At 39.6% G+C, this 26,819-nt stretch overlaps 2 protein-coding genes across 5 annotated transcripts in view; one reads left to right on the top strand and one right to left on the bottom strand.

Moving 5' to 3' along the window:
* The window catches only part of pdlim5b (PDZ and LIM domain 5b), a 39,791-nt gene extending 18,036 nt beyond the window's left edge, over positions 1-21,755 (bottom strand). The window contains exons 1-3 of one of the 3 annotated variants that reach the window (XM_037116218.1): positions 21,598-21,755; positions 16,287-16,392; positions 4,137-4,288 (exon numbers count right to left, since the gene is read on the bottom strand). In XM_037116218.1, coding sequence (XP_036972113.1) covers positions 4,137-4,288; positions 16,287-16,385 — 251 coding nt within the window. In that variant the 5' untranslated portion in view covers positions 16,386-16,392; positions 21,598-21,755. The remainder of the gene's footprint in view (positions 1-4,136; positions 4,289-16,286; positions 16,393-21,597) is intronic. The other 2 variants (XM_037116217.1, XM_037116216.1) reach the window with 2 other exon arrangements.
* Positions 21,700-26,819, top strand: part of gdnfa (glial cell derived neurotrophic factor a) — a 46,435-nt gene continuing 41,315 nt past the window's right edge. Inside the window, exon 1 of one of the 2 annotated variants that reach the window (XM_037116220.1) lies at positions 21,700-21,838. The gene's annotated coding sequence lies outside the window, so the exon portion shown is untranslated. Of the gene's footprint in view, positions 21,839-22,131; positions 22,446-26,819 lie in introns of those variants that run through there. The other variant, XM_037116222.1, reaches the window with a different exon arrangement.

Below are 26,819 nucleotides of genomic sequence, written 5' to 3'. Positions count from 1 at the left end.
TCCATATCAGCAGTCACATGCATCGTAGTGATGGGAGGCATTCACACTATTCGTTACCATGTGCCATGTCATGCCCCTCTTCTGCACTTCAGTATGTCATTGATAACTCACTGGTCATGTGAGCTTGACTTAGCAAAGAAATGGCGGAATAAAAGTGAACCACAGAGCTAAACAAAATATATTTGCATTTCATTGAATTTAGCAATCCAACCCACACAGACTCCAGATAGATGAATACAGCGAGTTGGGAAATAAAGGAGTTCTCCTTGAGGTCGGATCTCTGGATACAGCAACCACAAAAGAATAAACTGCCAATCTAGTTAATGTATCTGTTCTAATGCAGGTCCAGGCGATGCAATAACAATCCCCCATCCTTTTCTTCCGACCACCACACCACATCTGGTTAAGGCAGCCAGGAGTCAGCGGGGGCTCTGGACTGTATTGGATTGTCCTCTGCTTCACCCTGTTACAACCATTCCATAAAGCTTGTTGGATGTACGTGGCCATGTAGTAGAATATCTGTAGATTGAACCCACCTAGCTCACTTGTGTTGAGCTACATTAAGTGGCAAAACATGTGCATCACACACTGACACTTTAATGCCGTCTGTGTGAGGGACAGTCTGAGTATATTTAAAACAAGAATGCCAGAGCAAGAGTATATCTTGAAAGTGCATTTCCACTGTTGTTGTGAAAACTCCCCAAAAGCTTTACACCATCCCATTCCACCAGAGAAACTATGAGCACAAATCTGCACACAAAGTGGAAAACACCCTGAATCTAAAGCATAGTGGGAGCTCACACGCATTTTTGTGTAAAACATCAGAAAGTGGTTTGATGGCCAAGAGCTAGTGGTGCTGATCTGTATTATCTTTGAGGTTTCGGGACCAGGTGCAGCCAGCCACAACCTCTGGGGAGTGGTGTTTCATTGCGCTGTGCTGCATATTTCAATGACAATAAATAAACACCAATTATCATACTTTCCTAAGGATGCTTCCCACAGCCGCCTGGTGTAACTGCACAGCAACAAGATTGTGTGATAGTGGAACAAAAAGTGCCCATAAAATTCACCGATTAATGCTGGTCACATCATCTGCAAGAACAAATCAAAAGGATGGATGATTGGAAAACTACTATATTAGCTGAAGAAAGTGCATGCTGTCGCACGCTGTTTTGACATCTTTTCCTGAGACCACAGTCTTGGAAAGGGAAACCTGGTTTCTCCCTCTGTCACACAACACATAACAGCTCTTTGCTCACTCAAACTCATCCTGACAGTTCTGTTATGATTTACTGCATGGTGGAGCGACAGGATGAGGAGAGCGCTTTGAAACCCAGAGTCCATTTCCTCCCTGGTGAAAACAAGTTTCCCCTCACCAAGCAACACGGAAATAAACATATTGGCATCAAATAACTGCGAGTGCCTTTTTGGCGAAACAATACACAGAAACGTTGCATGAGATGAAATACTTAAACTGTGTTTACTGGATGCTTTTGAGTATGTTACAACATATATGTAGACTGGAAACGTGACAAGTGAGTACAAGTGTGTAAGATTCAAAACCACTTCAATTTTATGAAGTTAATGTACAACTGTGGGTGTTATCTCTTTCGGCTTTCCAGTTTTGCATTCAATATTATGTAATTTGTGACTCCAGTTTGATTAAAACACATCCAGACTTTGGAAGTTGGAATCAGTGCATACAGCTGAGCTCAATTGGAACATTTTAAATAAACAGGCTCATTAATAAACGTAGAGCATTGTCATTTTTACAAACCTGCATTATGTAAGTTTGTCTTTTTACGGAAGCGCCAAGAGAATGTGAGCTATGACAAAGTGATGTAATGGTGCGAAACTGTAGTCACATTAATCATCTCTTGGCACTCTTGGAATGTTTTTATGACCCTGAGAGTCTTATCAGTGATCATCAAAACCATTAGTCAACTGTGAGAACATGGGTGTACACAGTGGTGCATGTCACAGAGAATTCTTCTAGGAAAATAGTCTTGTTATATTGCTATATATAGTAAATAACACCAAGCTTTAAGTACTTTGATATAGTGTACTTAATTTCACAAGTTTAAAGTAAAAATAACCATTTTTTTTAGAAGTCTCATAATATTCCCTTTCTTTGTTCACAGTTATAGAAAATTTGTGCATGTTTTAATGTTCAAGTGTTAATTTCTGCAGAATCTCTATTCACCCTCTGTCTGAACACTCCCTTTTAGTACATGTCTCTTTATGCTCTCTTCCCGAAAAGCACAGTCTGCTCTGATTGGTCAGTTGTCACAGACCTGAGCAGGCACCAACCCACCATGTTTCTGCGTCATCTCTGCCAGAGCTGTTGCAACCATGGGGCTGGGGGCCGGGTTGAGGGTGGTGACCATATAGTTGTGACATCACAGCCTTACTTAAGTAAGCTCTAGGTTCATTTGAGGGCAGCATGTGAAATGCTTAGTTTGCTTGCCTTTGTTTTTGATCTAAGTAATCAACCACCTAACTGATAAAATGGTGTCAATCTTATCTTAGTGTGCACTGGAAAACTGATTTTTTTTTTTTTATCCACCACCAAAACCATCTCCTAAAACTGCAGCCAGAAATGGAGCAAACAGCAATTTTAAATCATTTGTAACGAGGAAACCTTTGTTGTTTAGTGGGCAATTTCAGTTGTAGTTTACATGTACTGTGAGGCCAGGATGTTTGATGTTTCATTGTGCAACAATTACCCACAGAAGATTACATGCAGCTGTGACGACAGGGCTATTTTAGGACTATTTTCCCACGATTAAAGCACAGAGGCTCCTTTGGGCTTTGATGTGGTGATGGAATGACAGGACATGCAAACCAGGCTTTGAGTTTTTCTGTCAACATGTTTTACAGCTTGGGAAGTGTGCGTGCTTTGCCTCCATTTGTCTGTGTCAAACACCAAAGCTACTCTCCTTTACGTCTGGCTGCAGAAAATCATACAGTGTTTGGCAAAAAAAATCATCAGAACGCATCACTCGTTTCAGTTCATCTACTTCAACGTAAAAATACTGCATTCCTGTGAAAACTGGTGTTAACTTTGAGCTATTTCTTTTTATTACAAAACCAATTCAAGTTGTCCCTATGACTGAAGCTTTGGCCTTGATGGACTATAAAAGTTGTGTGGACTGAAACTCTTTGGTGGACCTTGGTTGTATTCCTGCTTTCTTTTCTTCAAAGCCTGTTTAAAAAGGAACATGGGGCTTTCATTTAAAGTGCCCTCAATGTATCGCTATAGCTTTAATGTACTCACGGGTCCCAGAAAACCAGTGTCTTCCTTTGTCTAATGGAAGAAACAGAGGAGCACTCTATGAACTCAGCATGTTCAAACCAAATCTTATCTGAAGACTTCGCCTGATTCTGTGAAATACACTATACACTAAACACAGATGGAGGGCAGTTGGAGACCATTAATTAAGAGCTTGTCTGTAATAAAACCTAATTTAGATGTTTATTTATTAGACTAAAAGAGCTAGGAGACAAGACAGAATGGGCCAGGGCTAGGTGGTGAGCACGCCATCATCATTAGACATCTTTGCAACGTCATACATGAACGTTTTCAATATCAAAGCTGTTGTTTCTTCACATTCTGTTGATAATGTTAGTTATTTTTGAATGTTTTAAACTAAAACTCTGGCTTTATCTTACACATTGCACATTTCAGAGTCATCATGAAGCAAATATCACGATAGCCAATCTATGCTAATTATAATGCAAGCGGTAGGACACAAAAAACAATGCTATTGTGCAAGACATATCAAATTTAATCGAGTCTCTTTAACGTTCCAAAGTCCAAACAGGACCTCAGGGGCAGAAACACTAAACTCTTTTTAATGAGCATAACAGGAGCTCATCTGTTTTAAATACTGAAGAGGCAAATTGAATACAGCACAAATAAACCAAATATGGCAATCGAGCGATGACGATTAAAGGTCATTTTGTGTGTCTGTTCACTGTCCTGTGAAAAGCAGCCACAACTACATCTGGTAACAAAACAGGCTAAATCACACAACGGAAGGCTAAAACAACAAAGTAATCATTCTATTGTGGAGCTAAGGAAATCAACAGATTATGTTTTAGAATATGTGTTCATGTATGTATGTGCATGTTACCTCTGTAGAGTGAGGCTGAGCTGGCCTGTGCAGGCCTTAATCTTGTTCTGGGCCTCTAAATGATTCATGCCGTCCGTGGAAATGCCGTTAATGGACAGAATGATGTCTCCAACACTCATCTTGGCTCTGGCTGCCTTGCCTCCATCCGTGAGCTGCAAAGAAACATACACACATAACAACAACACATTTATAAAAGAAGCTTGCAATGAATGCATCTGCACCAAACAAATCAGAGTAATCAAGATTGCACTTTGAAAAGAATAAGAGAATAGGAGAAAATCTGGGGTAAGCATATGTTGTTGATTAACGTCTTGTAATCAACAAGTATTGTGCTCTCCTTTCCGTTTCCTGTCTTATGTAACTCCTCAGACAAGATAAGCGTCTTATTCTCTTCACAACACTACAACATTTAGAGCCACCAAAACAATCAGCCGATTAAAAAAAAGCCCCAAACATTCCCACAAGAATGTTGCCTCTTCTGCCTCGCAATGTTCCCCCTCCTCTCACTGAGTGATCATCATTGAAGGGGGAATTTTGTGCTTTTGATTAGAGCTCACAGGGACAGTTCTTTCGAGAGTCAGAACAGAAAGTTTTAAGGGAGATGGAAATATAAAACAGGGACAGGAGAAACGCCTCACAAGAGAGGAAAACGAGTGGGGTTGAATATCCATATAAAACTGCTGTTTGTTGACATACAGATCAGTGTGCGTGCATAATGAATATTATCATTACATATTTGCTAAATTATCAAAATCTTTCAACTGAAATGTTACATTTATATACGTATTTGGATGCTGTACTTTGAAAGAGCAGCATAGCCGATGACTACAGGATCAGGTGTTACTGGTCATTACTCTCCTGTCTCTGCACTTCTGCATTCGGGAAATGTAAGTCTCTCCAATTCCCCCCTGTTGATCCTCTCGGGTTGTGTCAGACTAAATATCAGCCTGAGTGTCTGTAAATTGTAATCTTCTGCTCTCCCCTCAGATTTTTGATGGAGGACACATTCATTGCTATTGCTGGGTCTGTTAAGGACATTCAGGGGCCCAAAAGCCACTCTAGGGTTTTCTTTGCAGTGTGCACTATCTGTTATTGTGATGCTGAAAGGCGCTGGCTCTGGAGCAGGATATCCTTTATGGTATTTATGTTTTATGCTCCACCTCTTGTCCTACACCAGCTTCCCAAAATCAGTGTTGTCAGTCTGACCCCATAATTATCTTTTTTCCTGTTATTCTCAGCCTTTGTTACGTGGAGTAGCTATTTGCTGCATTCCAAACTCTGTATCTATTGTAAATAACACCAGTCATATGTGAATAAAGGGATTTTGTATATTTTCCAAAGCAAATAAAAAATGATGCAACTAAATTTACTTAAGTACTGTTTTTTGCACAAATTTTGAATTACTTGAGTGTTTCCTCTTTCTGCCACTTCATTCTTTCGCTCCACTACATACTGTTGTTACAATTAATTACTAGTTATGTGGGATAATGTGGCATCTCGTGTTTTGCTAGACCATTATGTGTTGGTAGGCTATTACTCATGGTGTGTAACCAATGAGACAGTGTTGTTAGCGGGATATTGAGTGAGACAAAGGTGTGGTGACTACAGAGAGAAAGGATGCATGCAACAGAGCCAAAGCAGTGCCAACAGGGATACCTTTAACTGGAAAAAATGCTGACTGTTGGCCTGTCTGCCAGAGAGAAGTGAGAGGGGTGAGATTTTATCAGATGTTGTTTGTTTTCCCTTTCCACCATGCTGAGACTCGCACTGACACAGAGGAACTAGCGCAATAAAACCATGACGATGGGATGACTCTGTACCAGGTGTGTTGATCAACTGATTACGCAAGGCTGTGCACACCTCATCAATCACTCAATATGTTTGTAACACACCTGTGCAGCCATGTTGGCTGTAGCCACGGGAACAAGAAAGAACTCTGTGTACTCATTATCTTATGCAGGTATTTCTATGATCATACAAACATGTCATCTCTCAGCGGTGTGAAGGAACAGAGCTCATTTTCCATGAAGCGTCAGACATTTGAGCAAAATAGGGATATGGAAAGCACACATGCACGCAAGGTGGGTGCTCAGGTGAGGTCTACAAAATGTGCTGAGAGACTGAAAAGTATAATGAAGAAGGCGTGAAGCGTATTTTGGGTTAAGTGATTTTATCTGTCAACTCAGCTGAGTGTTGAAGATAAAATTGGAACTTAAATGTCAGAAAACAAACCAGCCCTGATTTGGGCAGATAAACTTAAAAGAGAAAAGACACTCCCTCTCCCCACTGCGAAAGAATGCATTCAGGTTAGGTAACTCTAACTCGACTCTTTTGCAGTTTTAAAAAGGAGCCAATGAGACATAAAGAATGTGCCATTGTGTTAACCCTCATAATAAAAACGGGGCAAGAGGGTGGGAGGGAGCCAGACAAAGAATGAGGAAGTGACAGCAGCAGTCGCAGTGACCGCCACATTCTCTCTCTCTGGAGCTGAGCTTTCCTCGTGTCATTATCAAGTAGATCAGTAGCGGGAAGTGAAGAGCGCATAGCTGAGGCTGATGTATGCATACCAACCTCATGGAGACCTATAGAGCAGCCACATGCTAAGTGTTACTCACAAAAGGGGCAGGGTGCTTGCTAGGCACGCATGAACACAGCTTCCACTGACTCACTTGCTCGCTCAGCGTCCGGGCACACACTCACAGAGACACACCTGCCGGCAGTCTGTCCTGACTCATTCACTTTCAATGTACAACTCATTACTCTTCGGCACTCTTCAGAGATTGCTGGCATCTGCTGGCTCTGTCCTACTCCGCTACACAAATCCAGAGGTCAACTGCAGAAAAAAAAAGGCTGCGAAAGGATTGCTGAATAAATCCATCTCCCGTGTCTCCCTCTCAGCATGCCTCTGTGTGTTTGTGCCTAGACCTAGAGAAAGAGAGATCTGTACTTCTCTCCTTGTAGGGATGTGAGAAAGGACAATAGTATATATCTCTATATATGGTGATCCGTCAAACATGCACTATTTCAAGACATGAAGGAAGACAGGACAACCCTTACAACATTCTCAGAAAAATGTTTTTTTATATGCAGCTAACGATGTTTAATCCTTCAGTCCGCAGCGAACAGAGAGAGCATTATGAATCCAAACTTCTTTCAGTCAACCACTGCCTTTCTCACATGGATACAAAACAAATAGATGTTACAGTAAGAATCCCTGGCATCCACGGTCTATAAATATAAATCAAGAGAGGTCTGAAGCACTCGTGACAGAGAGCAGATAAGTAACGAGCTGGAACTTTGGCTGTGCTGCTTCAGCTCTCTCAAGAGAGCAGGATGTTTTAGCAACATGTTTGACGAAATACTATCCACCACATCACACCATGTAATTTGCGCACTTAATCAAAATTTGCAAAACACTGGTTTCTATTTTAAACCTTGCTAGGTCAAATAAAAAAAGACACCCAAGACAGTTTCACACTAAATGTATAAGTTTCATTTAGAGAGGAAAAAAGGCCACCAGTGCTCAGGCTTTGTGTCAGTTTGGGACGAGAAGGATGTTTCAAAATGAATGAAGTGTCTTTCCAACTTGAATGGGATTCCAGCCACATAATGGTGTGGCTGCTGCGCTCCTCTCCACGCTGCTGATTTTACTGCTGTGTAGTCACTGGTAATGACTAGTTGTTCCACATTACACATGTAAGTGTGTCCTACAAATGTAGCTAACAGACAACAGATTGTTGCACAACCCTTGGCGGATGTATCTGAGGGCTTAAAGTCAAACCCTAAGGTACACTGAATATTATGACTTTAACAGCTAAAAAGCCCCTTAACTTATCATGGCTACATTTGTATTTACAGAAGAACTTCATCTTTGCTTCATTGTAGATGAAAAGAAATTCAGAGGGATTTTGTACCAGACAGATTCTAAAAACACAACAAGTGGAGCAGGGGCCTGGAAAAATGAACAGGCCATTGCTTCCATGTGTCTTTATTCCTTTTGATATCAAGCCATAATCAACTAAAGTCATAAAAGCAAATGATTTAAAAAATCTGGTTTGTTCTAAAGTTTTAGCTGTTTACTCAGTAAGGCAATAAATTAATGACAACGTATAAAGAGTGGTTAAAGATTCATTGTAGACCATAATCACACAGCGGCCACTTTCTTCAAAATCACAATCAGGGTAGGCCATACAACCGTGTTCCCAGTTGGAAGTCCAGTAAACACATGAAGTCTGTCAAATTGTTACCACTTCACCACTTGCTGATTGTCCAGCAACTGAAAAGATGATGGATAGTGAAAATCTAGAAGGACATCTGGCCGTATTTCAAGGCTTTCCTTACCCATCATCTTTTCAGTTGCTGAACAAGCAGGAAATGGTGAAATAACTATTTGTATCTATAATTTGATTCCCCATGTTTATAAAAAAAGCTGGAACACTGTAGCATAACATTATCCCAGCATTTTAGCCTCCCACTCACAGCTTGACCCTTGAGGAAAATGGCTGCCGTGTGAATATGATCTATTGTGAAAACAACATCGAGATCCTGTTTAGAGGAAAAGTGGCTTTGCTAAGTACTAGATGCGAATAAATCCATGACATACAGCTCCTCTCCCGAGATGGCTGCAGCCAAAACTCCAAATGCACCTAACAGATCAATGCTGTGTGTTTTGACAACTGATTTACAGCTGCAGCGTTTCACACAAAACTCTCTGTGGGAGAAGACACTGCTTCTATTTATAGTAACGTGATTATAACCAGAAATATTTAAGACAAGGTCATCACATTTAAAACAGCTCTTCGGCACCAGCGGGATACTAATCATCCTCGTTGCTGGTGTAACTTCCAGTGTGAAAGGACGAGGCCTGTGGTTATTTCACATCGGAGAAGTCATGTTACAGGAAGCGCCTTGTGGTGAGGACTGAAGGCCAGTGAAATGCATGTCATGTCTGCGTAGGGTAGACTAGGATGGAGGCCCTTATATGGAAAAACTTAAGTCTAACATTATGTCATCACAAACACACAAGGCTAAAGCATATTTGACTTTTACAGTGTACTAATAAAGTTGCCTTAGACCAATACTTCCCATGTATAAGTAACAGTGTGAGTTTTATGAGACCAGGAATTTTTCTCTCTCTTTTTTTTTTTTGATCAAATTAATTCAGCGTGTCTGAGAAGCTGACTGGTGACTTTAAAATGTTCTTCTACACTGAAGCTGATCAAAGCAGGACTGTGGTTCCTCCACTAATTCAACCTGTAAAGCTCATCAAAAATAAATTGTTTAAACTGCAGACTCTTTGCGATGAATCCGACAGTGCAGCGAAGAGAAACCTGCTGGGCTAGCACAAGCAGAAGCCATAAAGTACAGTTAACTGTCAAGAGAAGTCTGGTACACCTGCAACACCTTGCACAAACTCTTCAACCAGCAATGAAGAGGAGTTATGAGAAGTACAGCAGTCTGGAGGGGACCGAATAACCAGTACACTTTTTTCCTCCAAGCCAAACATCGCAATTAAGGCCACTTTCACAGAGGTAGACCCGTGGTTGTCATGGCCTGACCCCAGTCTCTTACTACATCAATCAGGCTTCTGGAAAACACGAGATGCCAAGCAGACCTAAGTACGAGCTCTTAGTCAAATCGCCATGACGACCCAAACAAAACAACACAAAGCAGTACCAACCCGGCATTGAATACTGAATTCTCTCTTTAGTCAGGTCAGAGACAAGACTGGGCTGACTAGCACCACTGAGGCTGATGATATGAAAAGGCTTTTAGCCACGGTGGAGCTCGAGCCAAGAGCGAGCGCTGGTTTCCACTTCCATCCATGATTCATTTACCTCTCCTGCAGGGATCACACTGGGTCTTTTTGGATTCAGCCAAATGGCATAAAGATGGCTAAGCTTCACCTACGGTTGGCTGTGTGATGTATTAATGAGTCGGCTGACACAAAAAGACTTCTCCTATTAGCATAATATACAGTTTCTCTGCTTGCCTAAAGCTGGGGCATGAACACACAAGTTCATCCAAAGGCACAACAGCATAATTCAGAGAGCCACTGGAACACATTTTGCATCACTGCAGAGATTATTTTTACTTTCAATAGCCATGTTTCCATATACACAGTCAGAGGTTGGTGGGACATGTTACACTATGCATGGCTGTAATGGATAAGAGCAGAAAAAGTCATTTGTCATTGGTCACAGTTGTTACTACAACCAGCCATGTTTTCATGTGATATCAGAAAATCCAGGATCTGATCTTTTCCTCCTAATTCATTTTCATCTCCTCACTCTCCCTTTTCATCTCTTTCTTCTTTACCTCCTTCTTCCTCTTCGTCTCCTCCTTCTGTCAGAGCTGAAATAGCTCATCAGCAAGTTATGTTTACAATCTCAAGAGAAAAGGTATTTCTTTCTCCTGAGTGTATTAACTCTTATTCAAAAGAGCAAAAACCAGTTCCAGCATGCAAAAAAAAAACTTTTTCGAGAAATCTGTTGTTTACCTCGACATGTTCAAATGCAATACTTGAAAATGCCAATTAAAATGTGTTGATGGAAACATGTCGAATGACTGAGGTAACTGTTAAAATGTACTGCATTGTATTGCATTTGAGTTTTGCAAATCACTATACAATGCTGTTTTGACTGTGCCAGTGGTGATCATGTCTTTAATCTAACTAACCTCAAAAGGAAATTATAATTGTAGGCTATATCCCAACCAGCAGCCAATAATAAGAATAACTTATAAGACAGATCATGTGTAGATGCCTGATCTGTCTCTTAATTTAGTGGATTGTTTATTTTAAAAATCTCTCACCACACTCAAAGGAAATAGTGTGAATGATATAAATCACAACGACAGCCTGCTTCTTCTTTATAGTGCTGCCATATAGGATTAGGCAGATTGAAAGCAGATGCCCTCAATACAACTTTAGACAGACAGCAGGGAGATCATACTGGGATCAAACACATACTGCAGATAACAGTTTTCTACTGAACCCATATGGAACCTGAAGCCATCTTCAGAACTCTGCACAGAATCACATAGTATTAAATATGCCTTGTGAAGCTGTGAAATACTGGATAAACATAACTGGTTTCTATTAAATTCCACTTTCCATGTAAAAAGGCCTAAGAGATTTTAATACTAGAGACAGATAAAGAAATATACACAAAGTGTTTGGCAGCTGTGCAGCACAGACCACAAGCTATCTGTCTCTGATATTCACAAATGCCAGGGGAGTTTTTCACTGCTTGATTTGATTTTTTTTCTGGACCTTAGCTGAGCCAAAGGTTATGGCTCAATGTCAGACATAGCAGGCCAGGTTATACTTCATCCAAAGGGCTGCAAAAGGCACAGACTTCGCTGTGTATCAACTGTAAATCAATGATGAATGGAAAATAAACAGATTCCTCAGATGGAAGGGATACTGTTACTTGCACTGGTACTGTAGTAACATATGACACTCAACATTAACCCTGCCTTACTTCAGTTTTTAAACTATGCTGCAGAGTGTCTGGAGAAAAACATTAAATTGTAGTTTTGATCTGTCTTTACAATTTTCCACGTTTTATGCTGGATTAAATGAGTCATAACATGTTCGGCAAAAAGAATTACTGGTGAGTAAAGGAAATGTTTACAGTCGGACCAAAGAGCGCAGCGAAAGATGTTTCAGACTGAAATAAATGCACAATACTTTCAAAATGAGCACCAGCTGTCTTGTTGGTTCTCGCTGGAAACCCTCAAAGCATGGATCATGAAGGTTTCGGTCCACTTTGCTCCACTAATTGCCTCAAAGAATTCCTTTGTTTATCTTACTTTTCAAAATTATCAACATGATAATACCATTATTTTCCATAATAAACACATACTTAGCAGATTATTGTTCTAATTAAGCTTATAATATTCACCAGCTAACTCAATGCTGGGCTGCCAGGCTCTGTTGGATCCCTTTCTCTTAAATGCACAAAGAACCATTTACCCCCTCGTGTTGATGTGGGTTGCCCAGATACGCTACATCATCACATTCCTCTTCTTTGAGAGTGAAAGTGGCTTCACCATATTAACACATAATGGTGGTGCTTGAAGAAGAACTAATTTCAAAAGCTCAGAGCCGACTGCGAACACAGAGCTAAAATTAGTCCGGACGATGTTTACTCAATGTCTCACATGTCACTAAAAAAACAATGAAAAGGACACGAAAGGGAAGAGGAGGAAGTGAGGGGTCAGTGGGAAAAGAGAGAAATATATTCAGTGTGCTGACCCCAAACTGACCTAAAGTAACTAAGCAACACATTTACACACTGTTAGTTAATTCAGCTTTAGCTCTGATAAACCTGTCTCACATAGTTCCGTTTTTAGATTAATGTTATTATACTTAACTTATGACCAAAATCAATTTACTGTGTGTAAAAATATCAAATTTTCTCCAGTGTTTCAAGCGGACATTTTCCACTGTTTCATAAGCAATGCAAAATTGAATTTTGAGTTATTCCCATGTGGAAGCCTGTCAAGACATGCCTAAAAAAGGAGCTGGAAGAACCACAGACATCAAGGACGGAAAGAGTCTGGGGGAACAGGAACACAGACACCCGCACACATAATGTACATTAAGTGCGCCCTTCCCTTATAAGTCATCCTTATGATACAGGGTGGTCTCGCTTTTAGCCAAAAAAGGAAGTGCTTTTAACAATACAGCTGCATTGTTAAAAGCACTTCCTTTTTCAACACATAAACACCTGTAGCACACAACAAAATGCAATTAAAGAGAGGTGTTAATTCATCTCTATCATGTATAAGGACCTAAATAAGGAGCTATATTGCAGAGTAGGTGGTAGATTACAATCTAAAACACCTTTATTTTGTAAGAATTTCTGCTCCCAATGTGAAATACAATTCATTATCACACAGTCCATGTTATTTATGGTATGTACTCCACCTCATACTATGCTTTAGTGTTATTACTTTTCCTAGAATGGGCCTCGGGATTACAGGCTGTGGTTGACTCCTAAGCCACCAGCCTTATATACTGAACTGTGCTGTATGTAATCTTTGGATCAGTTACATATGGTAAGCATATGCAAAGTCATTACATCATTAGTCCACCATAATCGCATCCATCTAAGCTAAATAAATACAAACTTCAATGTTTTAGCAATAGATGTCCATTTTTTGCTGCAAGGTCTGTCTATTTAGCATTGTGGGTCTCTAATGAACCTTGAAATAGGCCTGTGGTCGATGTGATTTCCACTCATCTGATGAAGGAACTGAGGTACAGTAATGGTTAATTGTTGCCAGATGTTTCCACGTATGTTTCTTCTATGTTTGTACTTCTTCCTTTGTAAATGCAGCTACTCATTTAGCTTAGTTTAGAGACACACTAATTCAACTCGATTTATACTTCTGCATTATATCTACACCTAGATGTATGGCCTGCGCCATTACCTATGCCGTAACCTATGCCATAACCTATGCCATATACTGTACTTCTCCTCTAAACTCAATCTTTGTGTCTGTGGGCTGGAAAGAGCTGCCCTGCTGGATATCCGAAAACCCGGCGGAAATGTTCAAGTTTGGCCTGTTAATTCTGCCTAGGCGAGAGACATAGCTTTCAGCTGAAGAGGATGGTGTGTTTAAAGGGGAAAGTGTTGCTCACCACCGCCAGTAACACAGACACACCAGAAATACTCACTACAGTGTAGGCCAATTGCCATAACCATAAATCAGCCTTTAGATGGAGTACTGACACTTTTGACTTTCAGATTTAAGAAAACATACATAAAAATGGATAAACTTTTCAGCTTTACTGCAATATAATGCCCAGCATGCTTTATTTTGACTGTACCTTGACTGGAAGTGACTTCAGGATTTGGAAGAGAAACAGACAAAAGGTACAACTGTTCCTGGTGCCTGGACAATAACAAGAAATCTGAGCCATTCATGTTGCCTTTCACTGGTCATGCGCTGGGATGAAAACATGTCACAGGAATGACACTAACCAATAATGTGATGGAATGAAAAGCTGTGAGAGTCATGTTGCTTGGCTCAGCAGGTCTGTGGCTTTGTCCAGACCACTGATGACTCAACACAGGACTGCTGGTGGACACAGGAGGTATTCAACACTTTTATGGTGCATGGAGGAGTGATCAAAAAACTACCACATTACATGCACTTGGGATTTTAACAGATTCAAGGCTTCTGTTGGGTGTTTTTGACACCTTTCCAAACTCACCTGTATCATTTCATTTTAAACTCTATCAAATTACATCAGCGCGTTAGGTGCACATCTGCTTTTCATCTGTACTGTGAGTGTACAGTGTGCTTATTGCACCATATCTACAGAAAAATCATTGTGAAGATAAGTACATATTCAAGTCTCAATATTAAACATTCAGTGTGAGACTTGAATGGCACTCAGTAGAGTGCATGTATCCTCCAAGGCCCAACAGTCCCCTTTAATTCAATCAAGCCTAATCCAATATAAAACACGATAGCCCTGTCTTACTCTAAATTCGTAACCACCTGATCTAGGAGCTCAATAAAATGATACACTCGCAGACACCAGCCACCTAAATATGCCTGACTTTTTTTTCTGGCAAGATCCATGGATTATTACAGTAAGGAAAATGTAAAAAAAATAAATAAATAAATAAAACACCCTACCTCACAGTGTACACAAAGAAAGTGAGATGAAATCAGAGCCTGACGAACTGAAAGTGAAACTGCTTTGAGTGGATAAAAATTAAGGGTTAATTGGGCAGGTGTTGGTCTTGTGTTTATTCATTAGCTTACCAAATTATAAATGGCAACAGAGCCAAATGCAAATTGCATGCTGATTTTTGCCCTCTTCCTTTTTGAAAAATGCTTTTTTCTATTTTAATGTATTCTTATGTATGAATTGTCTCCAATATTTAATCAGGTGACAAGTGTGGTGGTGCTTCATTCATGTATTGTTTTTGAGATATGGTGTCAACATGTCTACCGACAGCTACATGCCACTACGACAACATAATGTCCTGCATTCCACTATTATCATAGTGACAGGGGCATAAAAATAGTCTCAGCAGATATGCCGGCCTTCTCATACTCTTATAGGGTTACTACGTCCTGACAAAGACTGCTATATTTTACTTCTTCTCCCTATACACAACTTTCAAAATTCTGTAACTGATCTGGCCATCAACAAATAAACAAAGTTATCGACCTTGGTCATGACACTGAGATTACAATTACATAACAGGAAGCGGGGGGGAACTGAATAACACCAATCATTCTGCAGCAGCCACAGTTGTTGTCAAAGCAAAGATTACACTGGTACACTTTAATCCTGTTTGACAAGAAGTTATGTTAGTATAATTGAGACATTTCAGATGCCTCAGGGTTGAAGAAGACTGCTACTTGACAGACCAACAGTCGGCTGCACTACAGATTTATTTTAATTTGTGCAACCATCACAGAAGGCCCGTACAGCACCAACATAAACAGTGTGACTATGTATAGGCTGAGGCTGGACCAGTCTCATAAACAGCCTTGTTTTTCAATCCTTACTTCTCCCAGCTGAGGTCTCAACAGAACCTGGTCAGTTACAGCCGAATCCCAGTTTGATTTTATGTGTCCCAAATAGTTATTACAGAGCCACTGTGGCTGTCTAGAGTTTCAGTCAGATGGGCCATTTAAGGACAGGTTGTGATTCTTCTAATGCAGTTCCAGTGAACCTAGTCCCCTGTGCCTCGCAACGGGACAAACGCCAGGCAGAAAGGCCAGGACACTTAGCACTATCCCTCATCTGAACGACCAAAATGACAGCAGGCGTTAACAGCTATCGGTTTAATCCTCCGAATACATCCCCAAAGGCCATCAGAGAAATTTAAGAGAGTGTTTTCTAAACTGGTGGATGTAGTAGTTATGGTTCAGTTATGTAACATTATTATGACAATAGTCCTAGCCTTGACGGGAGCCTGAGTGACAGAGGCCGTGAACTGTTCCGAGAGGGTGTCTAAATCCAGCAATGAGTGTCACACAGGAGATGAATGGCACACACACTTTCATCACTGACTACTGGCAAATAGCATAGAGAGCATGGGCAGCATTCCTCAGAGGTGATTGTCATGGAGCAAAGGGTACATAAGTGGTGTGCATGTGTGTGTCACTAACTCGTGAGATGGTGAGGGGCAGGCAGAAGTCCTTCCCTCCTTGCAGTCTGAAGCCCCAGGGGGCAGGGCCAGCCAGGGAGACGCTGTAGCTGCTGCTCATGATTCACCTGGAGACAGAGGAAGCGATATTTTACAGTCAGTTGTGTATGAGCCCATAACGGGGGTATAATCCATCGGGAGACTGACTCCACAGATGCAAAAACAAAATATCACAGACACAAGAGAGGACAAAAAAGCGTGGAAGAGAATAACAGGAAATAGAGGATGTAAACATGAGGCATATATCGGGCAGTAATAAACAACTGGTGTGCAACCAAGAACTGGCATTTAGAAAAAATTACTATAATCAAAGTGGAGCCCTGTAAACTGCAAATTATGCTAAACCCAAACAGAAGCATTGCCTTTGATGAGGCGGTGTCGTAGGTATGCCGCTGCTTGTGTTCTATGACATAGTTAACAATTTTCAGAAACACTGCAGAAAATGTCCCCTCAACATCTCACCAGACCTGTTGAGGCTGCCATCACATGGCTTGCTCCAAAGTGATCACATTGAGTTAATGCATATTCAAATACAACAGTTTATTAATACTTCTCTTCTGCAGCTCCTGCTGTCTGCTTACAGCTTTAGTGCATGTCCCAAGTCCCAGGCAAAGCAGTTTACAATGACATTACAGTGAGCCTGTAATAAATCATGTACAGTATGTCCTCTGAGATGCTAGTGGACAGCTGGCAAACAGAGACGTAAGAGATAACCCATGAGGAGGTGTGTATAGTAGGATTTATTTTGCAACAGTTAGTCAAACACAATGACAGTTACATCTTTCAATGCAAAGCTCAGAGTGGATTAACCCACTATGACATGGTTGATTCATAAAGAGCATTATCCTGTTTCCATTGAACATGTAAGAGCTGCAACGATTAGTTGATCTAAAGAAAATGAGTTGCCACCTATTCTGATTATCCGTTGCTTTTGGAATGTCAAACATTTGCTGCCTTTTCACAACCACTTGAAAATGGTAATATGCCGCAAAAAGCACTGACAATCTTTTGTTTACCTTAGAAGAATCTCTGATCAGTGACACGGGAGCTGCACTTTGGACATGTTACCTCAGTGTCCTTTGTCTGAACCCACTTAATCCATTTATGGAACAGTTGTTTATGTGACTCTCATGGGAGTGAAGGTTTTTTCATGTTCTCTGGGCCCTAACAGAGTGTAATTTGCTGTCACTATGTGATAGGCGAGGTTAAGGTTTTTTGAATCTTCCTGTGAAAAAAAAAAACCTTCTCACAAAGTAACCCAGAGCAAAACAAATTATATTCTACAATACTGAATTCAACAAACAAACCAGTGGCAAGTGAAGCATTTTGAAAGTTAGCCACTGTGAGAACAATGAGTCTTCTCACTTTAATAGGAAAAGATTAGGTAACTTTGTGGTATACATCTTCCTCTTGCAGCCCTGCACCTGTATCACCCTTAACTTTCATTCCTGGGGTTTAGAAGTATTGATTAACAGATTCACATTTTCACATTTTGCTAAAAACCCCTGTTCCCTGCATCCCTTGTATGTAAGAGGATGAGAACTGGCCTTTTCTCAGGCAACTGTGATGCTGCTGGGCCTACATAGGGACAAAGTAAATGGCGAGACACACCCTGGATGGTTGGAAGCTTGACAACTCAAGTTTAGCCCTCCATTTATGGATTTTTCGAACATTTCAATGGCTAAATGCACCATCATCTCCATTACCTCATGGGTGGATAGAAATACCATATCCTGACTATACATATGTGCATTCAAATTAAACAGACAGATCCAAAAGTGAGACAAAGCAAAGGCTATTCAGTGCAGTAAAATATTTCATGCACTATTGAGTTTCACTGGTTTAAGCCGGGCCTGTCATGCATTCCCTTTCCCCTAAAAAAAAAAAAAAAAAAAATTGAAGCTGAAAGCTATTTATTGGAAGCGAAACTGAGGTTAAGTGCAGTCACATGTTAAATTTTAGTGCATTATTAAATTTATTAGGGCTGGTGATTGAGGAAATTGGTATACCATATTTGCCCAATACACATTCTCTACTCTACTTTCTGGTCTGGTATTCAACTAAGAGGCTGTGGTGAATCCGTCTTGTGAGCACACAGGTTCAGAGAAAAACCACAGATCATGTGGAAATGTATCACCTCTGCCCTGCCTAACAGGAAGGGTGAAATATTGACATGAAAACATGACATCAAAGGCTAACCCACGAGCATTATATGTCACATATAGTATATTGCAATTACATGGAAAGGGGGAAATGTAGAAGCAAAGCTGAGTCAAGCTTTGGACAGACGGGTACACTGTAAATGGCTGTTAACAGTCTGTCATTTCTGTTGAACAAATTAGAAAAGATAGTAAAGGAAACTGGGGCTGAATAGAGGGATTTCATTTTCAGATTTTAAGTTTTTAACTGTAATGCAGAGGACACATTTTTGAATATCTGCTCTATCAAACTGGATTTTGGTGATGAGGATATCACTTTCTTAGAGTACAGAATCAAAGGCTGGAAGTACATGTGTGAAAGTGAGTCATGAAACTAAGCAATTAAATGTTTCAGTGCAGAAAAATAAGAAAATAGACATTTGTGTTCAGAGCAAACATTCTTTTACAATGACTATTTCATGAATAATAATGCCTTGCCATCCCTCAGGCACTTTATTTGGAAGCCACAAGTCATGCCACCGTCACACATCCCCCTCAGGAACGCAGCACCACCTGCTGCAGCCCGTCACCTGGTTAGATGTTTGAGACACCCACATCAAATCAGAGGGTCGGCCTTACAAAGCTCTCTCACCATCATGCCTGGAGGGGAACAGGCTCTTTAAAGAAGCCAAGAGAGGAGCCATAAAAGGGTGTGGGGAGAAACTAAATCACGTGTGAAAGTGATAAGGAGGAGGTGAACAGGTGAGCGCATGGCTCTGCTATTTATACAACACACTTTCACAATCAAACTAACATACCCAAATGCAATAACACACACGCACACATGCAGAATATGCAAGTCTATAATAAGGCAGTGAGCAATTGAAGACAGCTGTCTCCTTCTTCAAGGTGACCTGATGTTGAGGTGAGCCAAGAAGTTTAATTTTAGGGAAAATTACAAGGTATCACCCAATTCATGGCACACACATTGAAACTGAACCTATTCAACCTCATCGTCATCATTAGCGCCATATTACAAAAGCCATTACAAACATATTTAAGTTAGCATGCTATGTAGCTAGCCCTGACCTGTCCTGTTCAAAAGCTCCCGCTCCCAGTCCGAACTGCTAGCTGCACGGCTAACTGAGCTATCTAGCTTACAGAAGCTACAGTTAGCTGTTACTCCGGTCATATGTTGCTATCCCTGTTGTCTTTGAGTGTGAATTTGACAGGTGGCCAAATCTTACATATCGCACCTTTAATGTTTACACACAAAAAGAAACACTACATTCATCCTTCTTTAACACAACACTACACTCACCAACAATGCCTTAAAAAAAACTCAACGTCAACATTAAAGAACTCTCTGACATGACATCTTTCATACATTAGGAAAGCTTTGTTTACCATCTCATTTTGGTCTACGCCTCACTACTAGCAACAGTGACAAACACGTAAAACTATGGACATAAACACTGCGTGTTTTAAGGGAAGATCTTAAAACAACACCCTTGAGGAATTGACATCATGAAGCAGCTCTGTTACAATATGTCATTTGTTCACAAGGGACTCTTTTGGTATGAGATTTCACAGCCAACAGGGACATCTCAGTGAAGGTATGTAAAAAATATTGCTGCTGAAACTTGAGTCACGCTCAAGTCACATTAGACCCACATATCAGTGGCATTTCCTTTCCTAATATGGAGAGAACAAACATTACTCATAACTCATGTCCCTGCTTGTTTTGCAATCTCTAATGATATCATGCATAGACATGAGTAGACACACCTTTCAGTGCAAAACCGTTGAGTCCTGCATTCCCTTTTTTTTTATCAGCAGCACCCACATCAACACTTATCTGAGCTATTTCTGGCATAAATCTGCTAATTTTCTACCTCATCTTTCAAGTTCTTGTCATAATGGGACTTTATTGTGCTCAATACTTCAGCAATTCAGCACAATCATTTCAGCACAGCACAAGTTTATCTACAATCTCAGAAATGTTAATGTCCTAATAGTCTGATACAGTATTCTTGAATTTACAGTAAACAGGATATTTTAAGGGATATTTGGGTTAAAATCTGGGGTAACCTACTGGTTATTTTCTTTAAGAATTAAAACTCCCTTCACAGTAGAAAAGGTTTCTTCACTTCTTCAATCAATCACAGGTCAGCAGAGGTCTGACTTAAGATGGGTAAAGGCATCTTAAGGTATTGGGAAGAAAACTGTCTTTAAGTTTCAGTCGACACACTGTAGAGTCTCCCTCTTCACAATTTCTAGACGTCATTCTCATTTCACAACGCTTCAGGAGAAATGCCTGGTGACATCATTGCAGGACATGATTCATAGAGCTGAGTTATGTTCTCCCACTGCACTGCACCTTACATGCTGTATTCTACATGAAATCATAAATAAAACAATCCACTTCTGTTGGACCACACCATCTTCAAACCTAAAATAAAACTGTGTAACATTCGTGATCGTTGGATTGGCAGCTGTCAGTGGAACAACTTGTTCCAACATTACTTTAAGAGACACTCTTTTTTTTTCAACACAGGCTGATTACACCCAGTAGTTAACCTCTGAGCTCTGGAAACATGTGACACAGGCTTACAGCCAATATTTAAAAAAAAAAAAAAAAACTACTTTAACAGACCAAAGTCCAGAACTATAATACAACTTCAATAAGCAATACTCTAACATAAGGTCTTGCCACTGCAGCAGTCAGCAGTCATGGTACAGAGTGATAAGTGCGCAGCAGGTCGTCCTCACTCATGGGTTTACTTGAACGTACAGTAGCGTCTGTAGTTTCTTTCTCTCTCCCTCACGGAAACTGAACTTTAATTTGGTTGCCACAATGGGTGTAACACACAACGCACATGTCTGACTTTATTACTGCACTTCTTTCTGATGGGACTTCTCGCCCACTTGTTGCTGCTTTTAAAAGACAAGGCGGTGAAACAACAAACCTGTAGCACTGACGGGGAGAAGTATGATGACACACCGTTTATGAAGTTAAACACCCGCTACATATTCCAGTTTAATTAAACGGCAGAAAATGATAACGGTAACACTTGAGCTGTAATTCTTCCTGCCTGGTACAGTATTTTGTCAGACGTGCTGTACAGTGCTCACCTTGCGTTGTGAAGCCGGGTCTGGTGTTCAGGGGGGAGACAGAGAGAAGCGTGGTTTTAGTCCGTCTGCTCTCAGTTTCGGAGTGAACTGGGCTGAGCGGAACTCAGACTTCCGCATATAAGCTAGCCCCATCTGGCTGCCGGTAGGAGGGCTCACAGCAGTGTGTTTGAGCTGTGTGAGCTTGTTGACTGGAGCCAGCACGGCTGCAGGCATGGGCTTGCCACATACTGGGACCTTACAGGTGAGTTCTGGTAAAGCTAACAGCCGGGGGGTGTCGATCAGCTAACTGCGGCTGGAGAGCATCTACGGCTAACGCTAACGTCAAATAAATGAAAACAAACAAACAAACAAACAAAACAAATCAAGCTAACCCTCTGGAGGCGAATAATAATACAGCCCTGCCGTAAAATGCAAAAAGCACAAAAATCAGTAACCATATCGAACAGAAAGTTGGCGAACCCCCCCCCAAATATAGATATACTTTAAATGCAGTTATCTAGTCTAACTCACCATCGTTCTGAGATTTTAAACTTAGTTTGTTCGTTGGCTAAAGGATACACACGAAACAGTAGACTAACTAATCTAACTGTAACGATTTTTTCCAAAAGTTGTCAAATATACTTTTTTATTGTAATTAAATCCAGGGTCATATTTAAGTCTCTTTCCTTAAAGAAATACATGTTCAGCTTACACACAATTAATCACAGGGCCACACAAAAGTAGTTTTTATATTCGTAACGTAACATTACCTATTTTAAACAACAAACTTATTTCAAAGATGGCCGCTGGAAGTATGATCCCATAGATTTTGTGATACAGTCCTTGCAGATGTTATTTCAACTTACCAGGTAAACTGTCAAAGTAGTCCTATAGTATTTAAATGTTATTGAATTTACTTTAAAAATGACTTCCAAAGTTGAGCATTTTTAGGACTAATGCTTACATAAAATAAAAATGCAAGCTATGTAAAATTGTCAGGAAGGAGAAAGAAAGCATACCCTCTTGGTTCTTATATATGATTTTGCGGCAGTTATCTAGTCTAAAAAACCCCAACTTTAGATATCTCATTGGTGGTTCACTCTGGTGGTTTAGCTAGTCCAAGGCTAGCTAAACTCAACTGTATTTTCTTGTATTGTCAAATAAATGGTTTGATACTGGAAATTTCATATTTCATAGATGGCAGCCAGAAGTAAGATCTTTGAGCTAGGTTTGTATGAGAAATGTCTTTTCTTCTAGTAGATTTAATTAGAATTTACAAGGTAGACTATCCATAAAGTTTGATACAGGATTTAAATAGTACAGATTTACAGTAAAAGGACCTGCCAGCTGGCTCAGGATATTTTTTTAAGGGACATTGGGCTAAAAATTTGGCTAACCTCCTGGTTGTGGTTAGACAAGAAAAACATTCTTGTTATTGGCAAACCCTCCCAGTCCAACAGACTGGGAGGGTTTGACAGACAGTTTTTGGATGTGTGTGACTGTTATTTATAAGCAAAGCCATCTTAATTTGTGGCGTTTTTCTGTGTTACCTAATTAACTGCTGAGCTGAACGTACCTCTATCACTACGTAACTGTAAACTCTTCAATAGCCGCCTTTTTATGAAATATAGCTTGTCTGGGACAAAACCACATACTTTTGCTGACTGTTCAACCTTCCTGCATGATTTAGTCTCTCTTAAACGTCTCTATTTCTAATCTTAAAAAGATCTTATAAAATGTTTCAATTTACTCCTTGTTAACCATCTACCTTTGATTATAGTTAAGTAGTAGTATGTAGTTGAAGAAAGGTTTGCATCGCTATTCTTGAGTCAAAGACTGTTCTTTTGTTCAAGTAAGAAGCTAACTGTCAGTGGTTAATGGAATGTATTAGGTAGATATATTTGCACAATGTTCTGAAAGAAATATTTGAACATGTGACAGGGCATCAGTTTTGATTCTTGCATCAATGAACAATGGTGTCATTCTTTCCACTAAATGCCTTCTGTATATAAGACAGACAAGCCACATGGACCTTACTTATTCTTGAAATGTTATGTGTGAATAAAAAAATGGGCAAACATAGATAATAAACTGTGTGAAAGATGGTAATGATAATAATATGGCAGATTCAACCAAATTTGAGTGGAATTGTGTTGGTATGCTCTCTAGTGGTCAGCAAAGAAAGTACATGCTTTAAAGCTTGAGCAGGTACTGTGGATTTAAAACCACTATACAATTCATGGCCTTGGGGCAGGGAGGGTTTAGTTAATCCTTCCCTTCTCTACAAGGTGGGCAGGTTCATACCTACAAATTTGTCACTCATCTTTGTGTCATCTAGCCCAGGGCTGAGGTTTTCATAAAGCCAATGCAAGGCAATGAATGTAAAAACTGACTGAAATGTTGAGCTCTGACTATCAAGAAGTCAGTGTTATTAGTCAGCTCTCAGTTTGTTGCTGTATCTTCACTGAACATTGATTACCAACTTGTGGCTCACTACACCAAGAAAAAGCAACAGTATATGGCAGAAAATGTGTAAAAAGTAAGATTACATCAAACTGTAATACAATTTGCTGTGAAAATTTATGGTCCTCTGTCCTTTCTATGAGCATCACATCAGGCCAATATTTTCAGATGTCCAGAAAAATTGGAGGTTGTAATTATTGTGCAAGTTTACGCTACCGAGAGGATTCACAATAGTCATTAAATCAATAAGTTAATCAAGAAAATAAATCAACAGCTGTACGCTGTCACTATCTAATAATTGTTGTAGTCCTCATTGTAAAGCCATTTAGCAAACATCATTCCCTGGTTCCAGTTATTCAAATGTGAGAATTTAATCACCTTGTACAATAAATATATTTTTGCCTTTTTATGAAATTTTATAGATAAAACGATTTTTCGATAAAACAAGTAGATAATTTGCAGGATACAGTAGTTGAAAACGAAGATAGTAGTTGCAGCCCTCTATCTGTTCCAATAGGTTATTCATTTTGTGTCTGGTTTTCAACTGTAAGTGGAACAGAGCAGGATAGGCAGGAAATTTAGAGGTTTGGCAGCAATAAAGCAACATCCAAATGAATTTCAGTCTGTCTGTTAGATGATACTGTATGTCTGGACATTTTCCTCTGCACAAAGCGATAGTATGCAGGCTTAAAAAAGCTTTTTAATCCATCAGTTTCAAACAGGATATTAATGTGTGTACTAAAGGTTTACACTGTGATATTTTTATTGAATAATCATAAATTTATTTGATTTACACCCTGAAAGGCATTGCCCTTTCTACAAATTACCATTTACTGTTGTTTTCTTTTCATTTGTCCTTTCCTGCATATGTCTGCTGGGATTTCTTTCACCTATATGTGTGCCATGTCAATATACGGTTATAAACTAATGGGAAGCCCAGCAGCAAAATCCCCCTGTGCAATGCTATTGAACCACTGAAGTGGACAAGTCCTTTATGTAAGGCCGCAGTACATACCTTTAGATCATCTTTACATAACTGGATAAGCAAACCGCTCACGAAATCCTTCAATTAGACTTCAAAGACCATTCAAAAGGTTGTGAAGAACACACTTTAAGTGTCGCTCAAGATTAATGGTCACAGCTTGTGAGGCATCTGTACCATGTGATAAGGAAAAATGAAAAAGGATGCATAATGTAGAGCAGCAATCCCCCAGCTGATAGAATTGCACATTCAACAGATCCATATTATTAATGGACTTTGGTCACCCTGGTGGCTCAGATGGTCAGAGCACATGTATTGTGTGACCTGGTTTTAAATCCAGGGTGGGACATCTGTTAAATGTCATCCCCCTCTCTTTCTCCCCATGCTTTATCTCTATTTACTCTAGCCGCTCTAGTATGTGAACATGCTGGCAGACAATTAGAACATAAATGGGATTTTGTTGGTTAAAAATAAAAGAGATTAGAGGGGAAAATATCCACCTCCATCTGCTTCTGAACAGCACAATATATAACCTACTATATATGTTCTGAAGGCTCATGTATGATACATAGTTTGTTGTAATACTTCTGGAAAGCCAAGTAATGCATGTCCAAACAGTATGCAGACTCTACTGAAATGTTATAATAATATGTTATGCATAACTATATTGTACATGACACCTGATATCAAGGTTTATTATGTGCAAGTTGTAGATCATAAAACTTCATAACACCACTGTCAAATTCAAAACAGTATATCAAAGAGGAAACTGATTTCATAGCTATAGCAAGTTATAAAGACACATTTCTCTGAAATAGTAAAATAGAATGATTATCTCTTATTCTGCAGTGAAAGGAATCAGAGACAATTATGTTCCATGACATGGTAAGATTATAAACACTATGACAGATAAATAGATTGTGCACAAAAATGTGTTGAGAACCAAATACAAATTTTATTTCCCAAAACAAATAAACAGATGATTATGATTGACTGTTCTAATATATGAAAAAATAGATAAAAATAACCTCAAGGTCAACAAATGCTCAATGATCAAAGAAGCAAATGGTGTAAAGTTTCTCATCTGCTGCTAATATTATTTCATAGTTATGTTTTCATAATGATCATAACAGATGATGGTAAATGCACATCAGAGTGTCAAGTGTCTTTATGACTTGCGACCAAACACATAAAATGTTTCCAAAGTAGCTACAATTAATGAAAGTCTTGGGTTGTAATGCATAATTACTAAAGTGCCTGAACTCATGATACAGCGCATAATGTCAGCAATGTACAAAACCTGCTAAAAACACTGATATACAGTGTCATACATACATCAAAACGAATTCTGCAATGTCTCATCATTGCATTATTGACATAATGACCACACTAATAGCATCATAAACGCCTAAATTAAATTCTAATCAAATGTTCTCATTCAGATGAGCAAGGCTGGTAGATAACTGCCTGAATTACAAAGTAAACCCATGATCAGCTTCCTCAGAAAATACACAAGAAACAATCCAAAAACAGACAATCTTTGTTCTCTTCACTACAAGTTGATCATAACTGTGGTATTTTTTAAATTTATTGTTCTCTGTATGCAGTACATTCTTGGCTTTTCTGACAAAAGTGCATGATAATTTGAACCCTTTTTCCTGTTAAAATCCACTCAGATAGTATTGATAATTTTAGAAAAGGTAGCATTAATATGTTATGTGTCAGGATTGCTGACGAAAAACAGTAGCGTGTATAATTGCACAAAAAAACCTCTAAACAAATGTACTTGGTTGCACTC

The sequence above is a fragment of the Acanthopagrus latus genome, chromosome 12, assembly GCF_904848185.1.
Source record: "Acanthopagrus latus isolate v.2019 chromosome 12, fAcaLat1.1, whole genome shotgun sequence".
Classification (NCBI taxonomy): Eukaryota; Metazoa; Chordata; class Actinopteri; order Spariformes; family Sparidae; genus Acanthopagrus; species Acanthopagrus latus.
The sequence above is the reverse complement of the archived record's forward strand: the minus strand, read 5'-3'. Positions and strand labels throughout refer to the sequence as shown.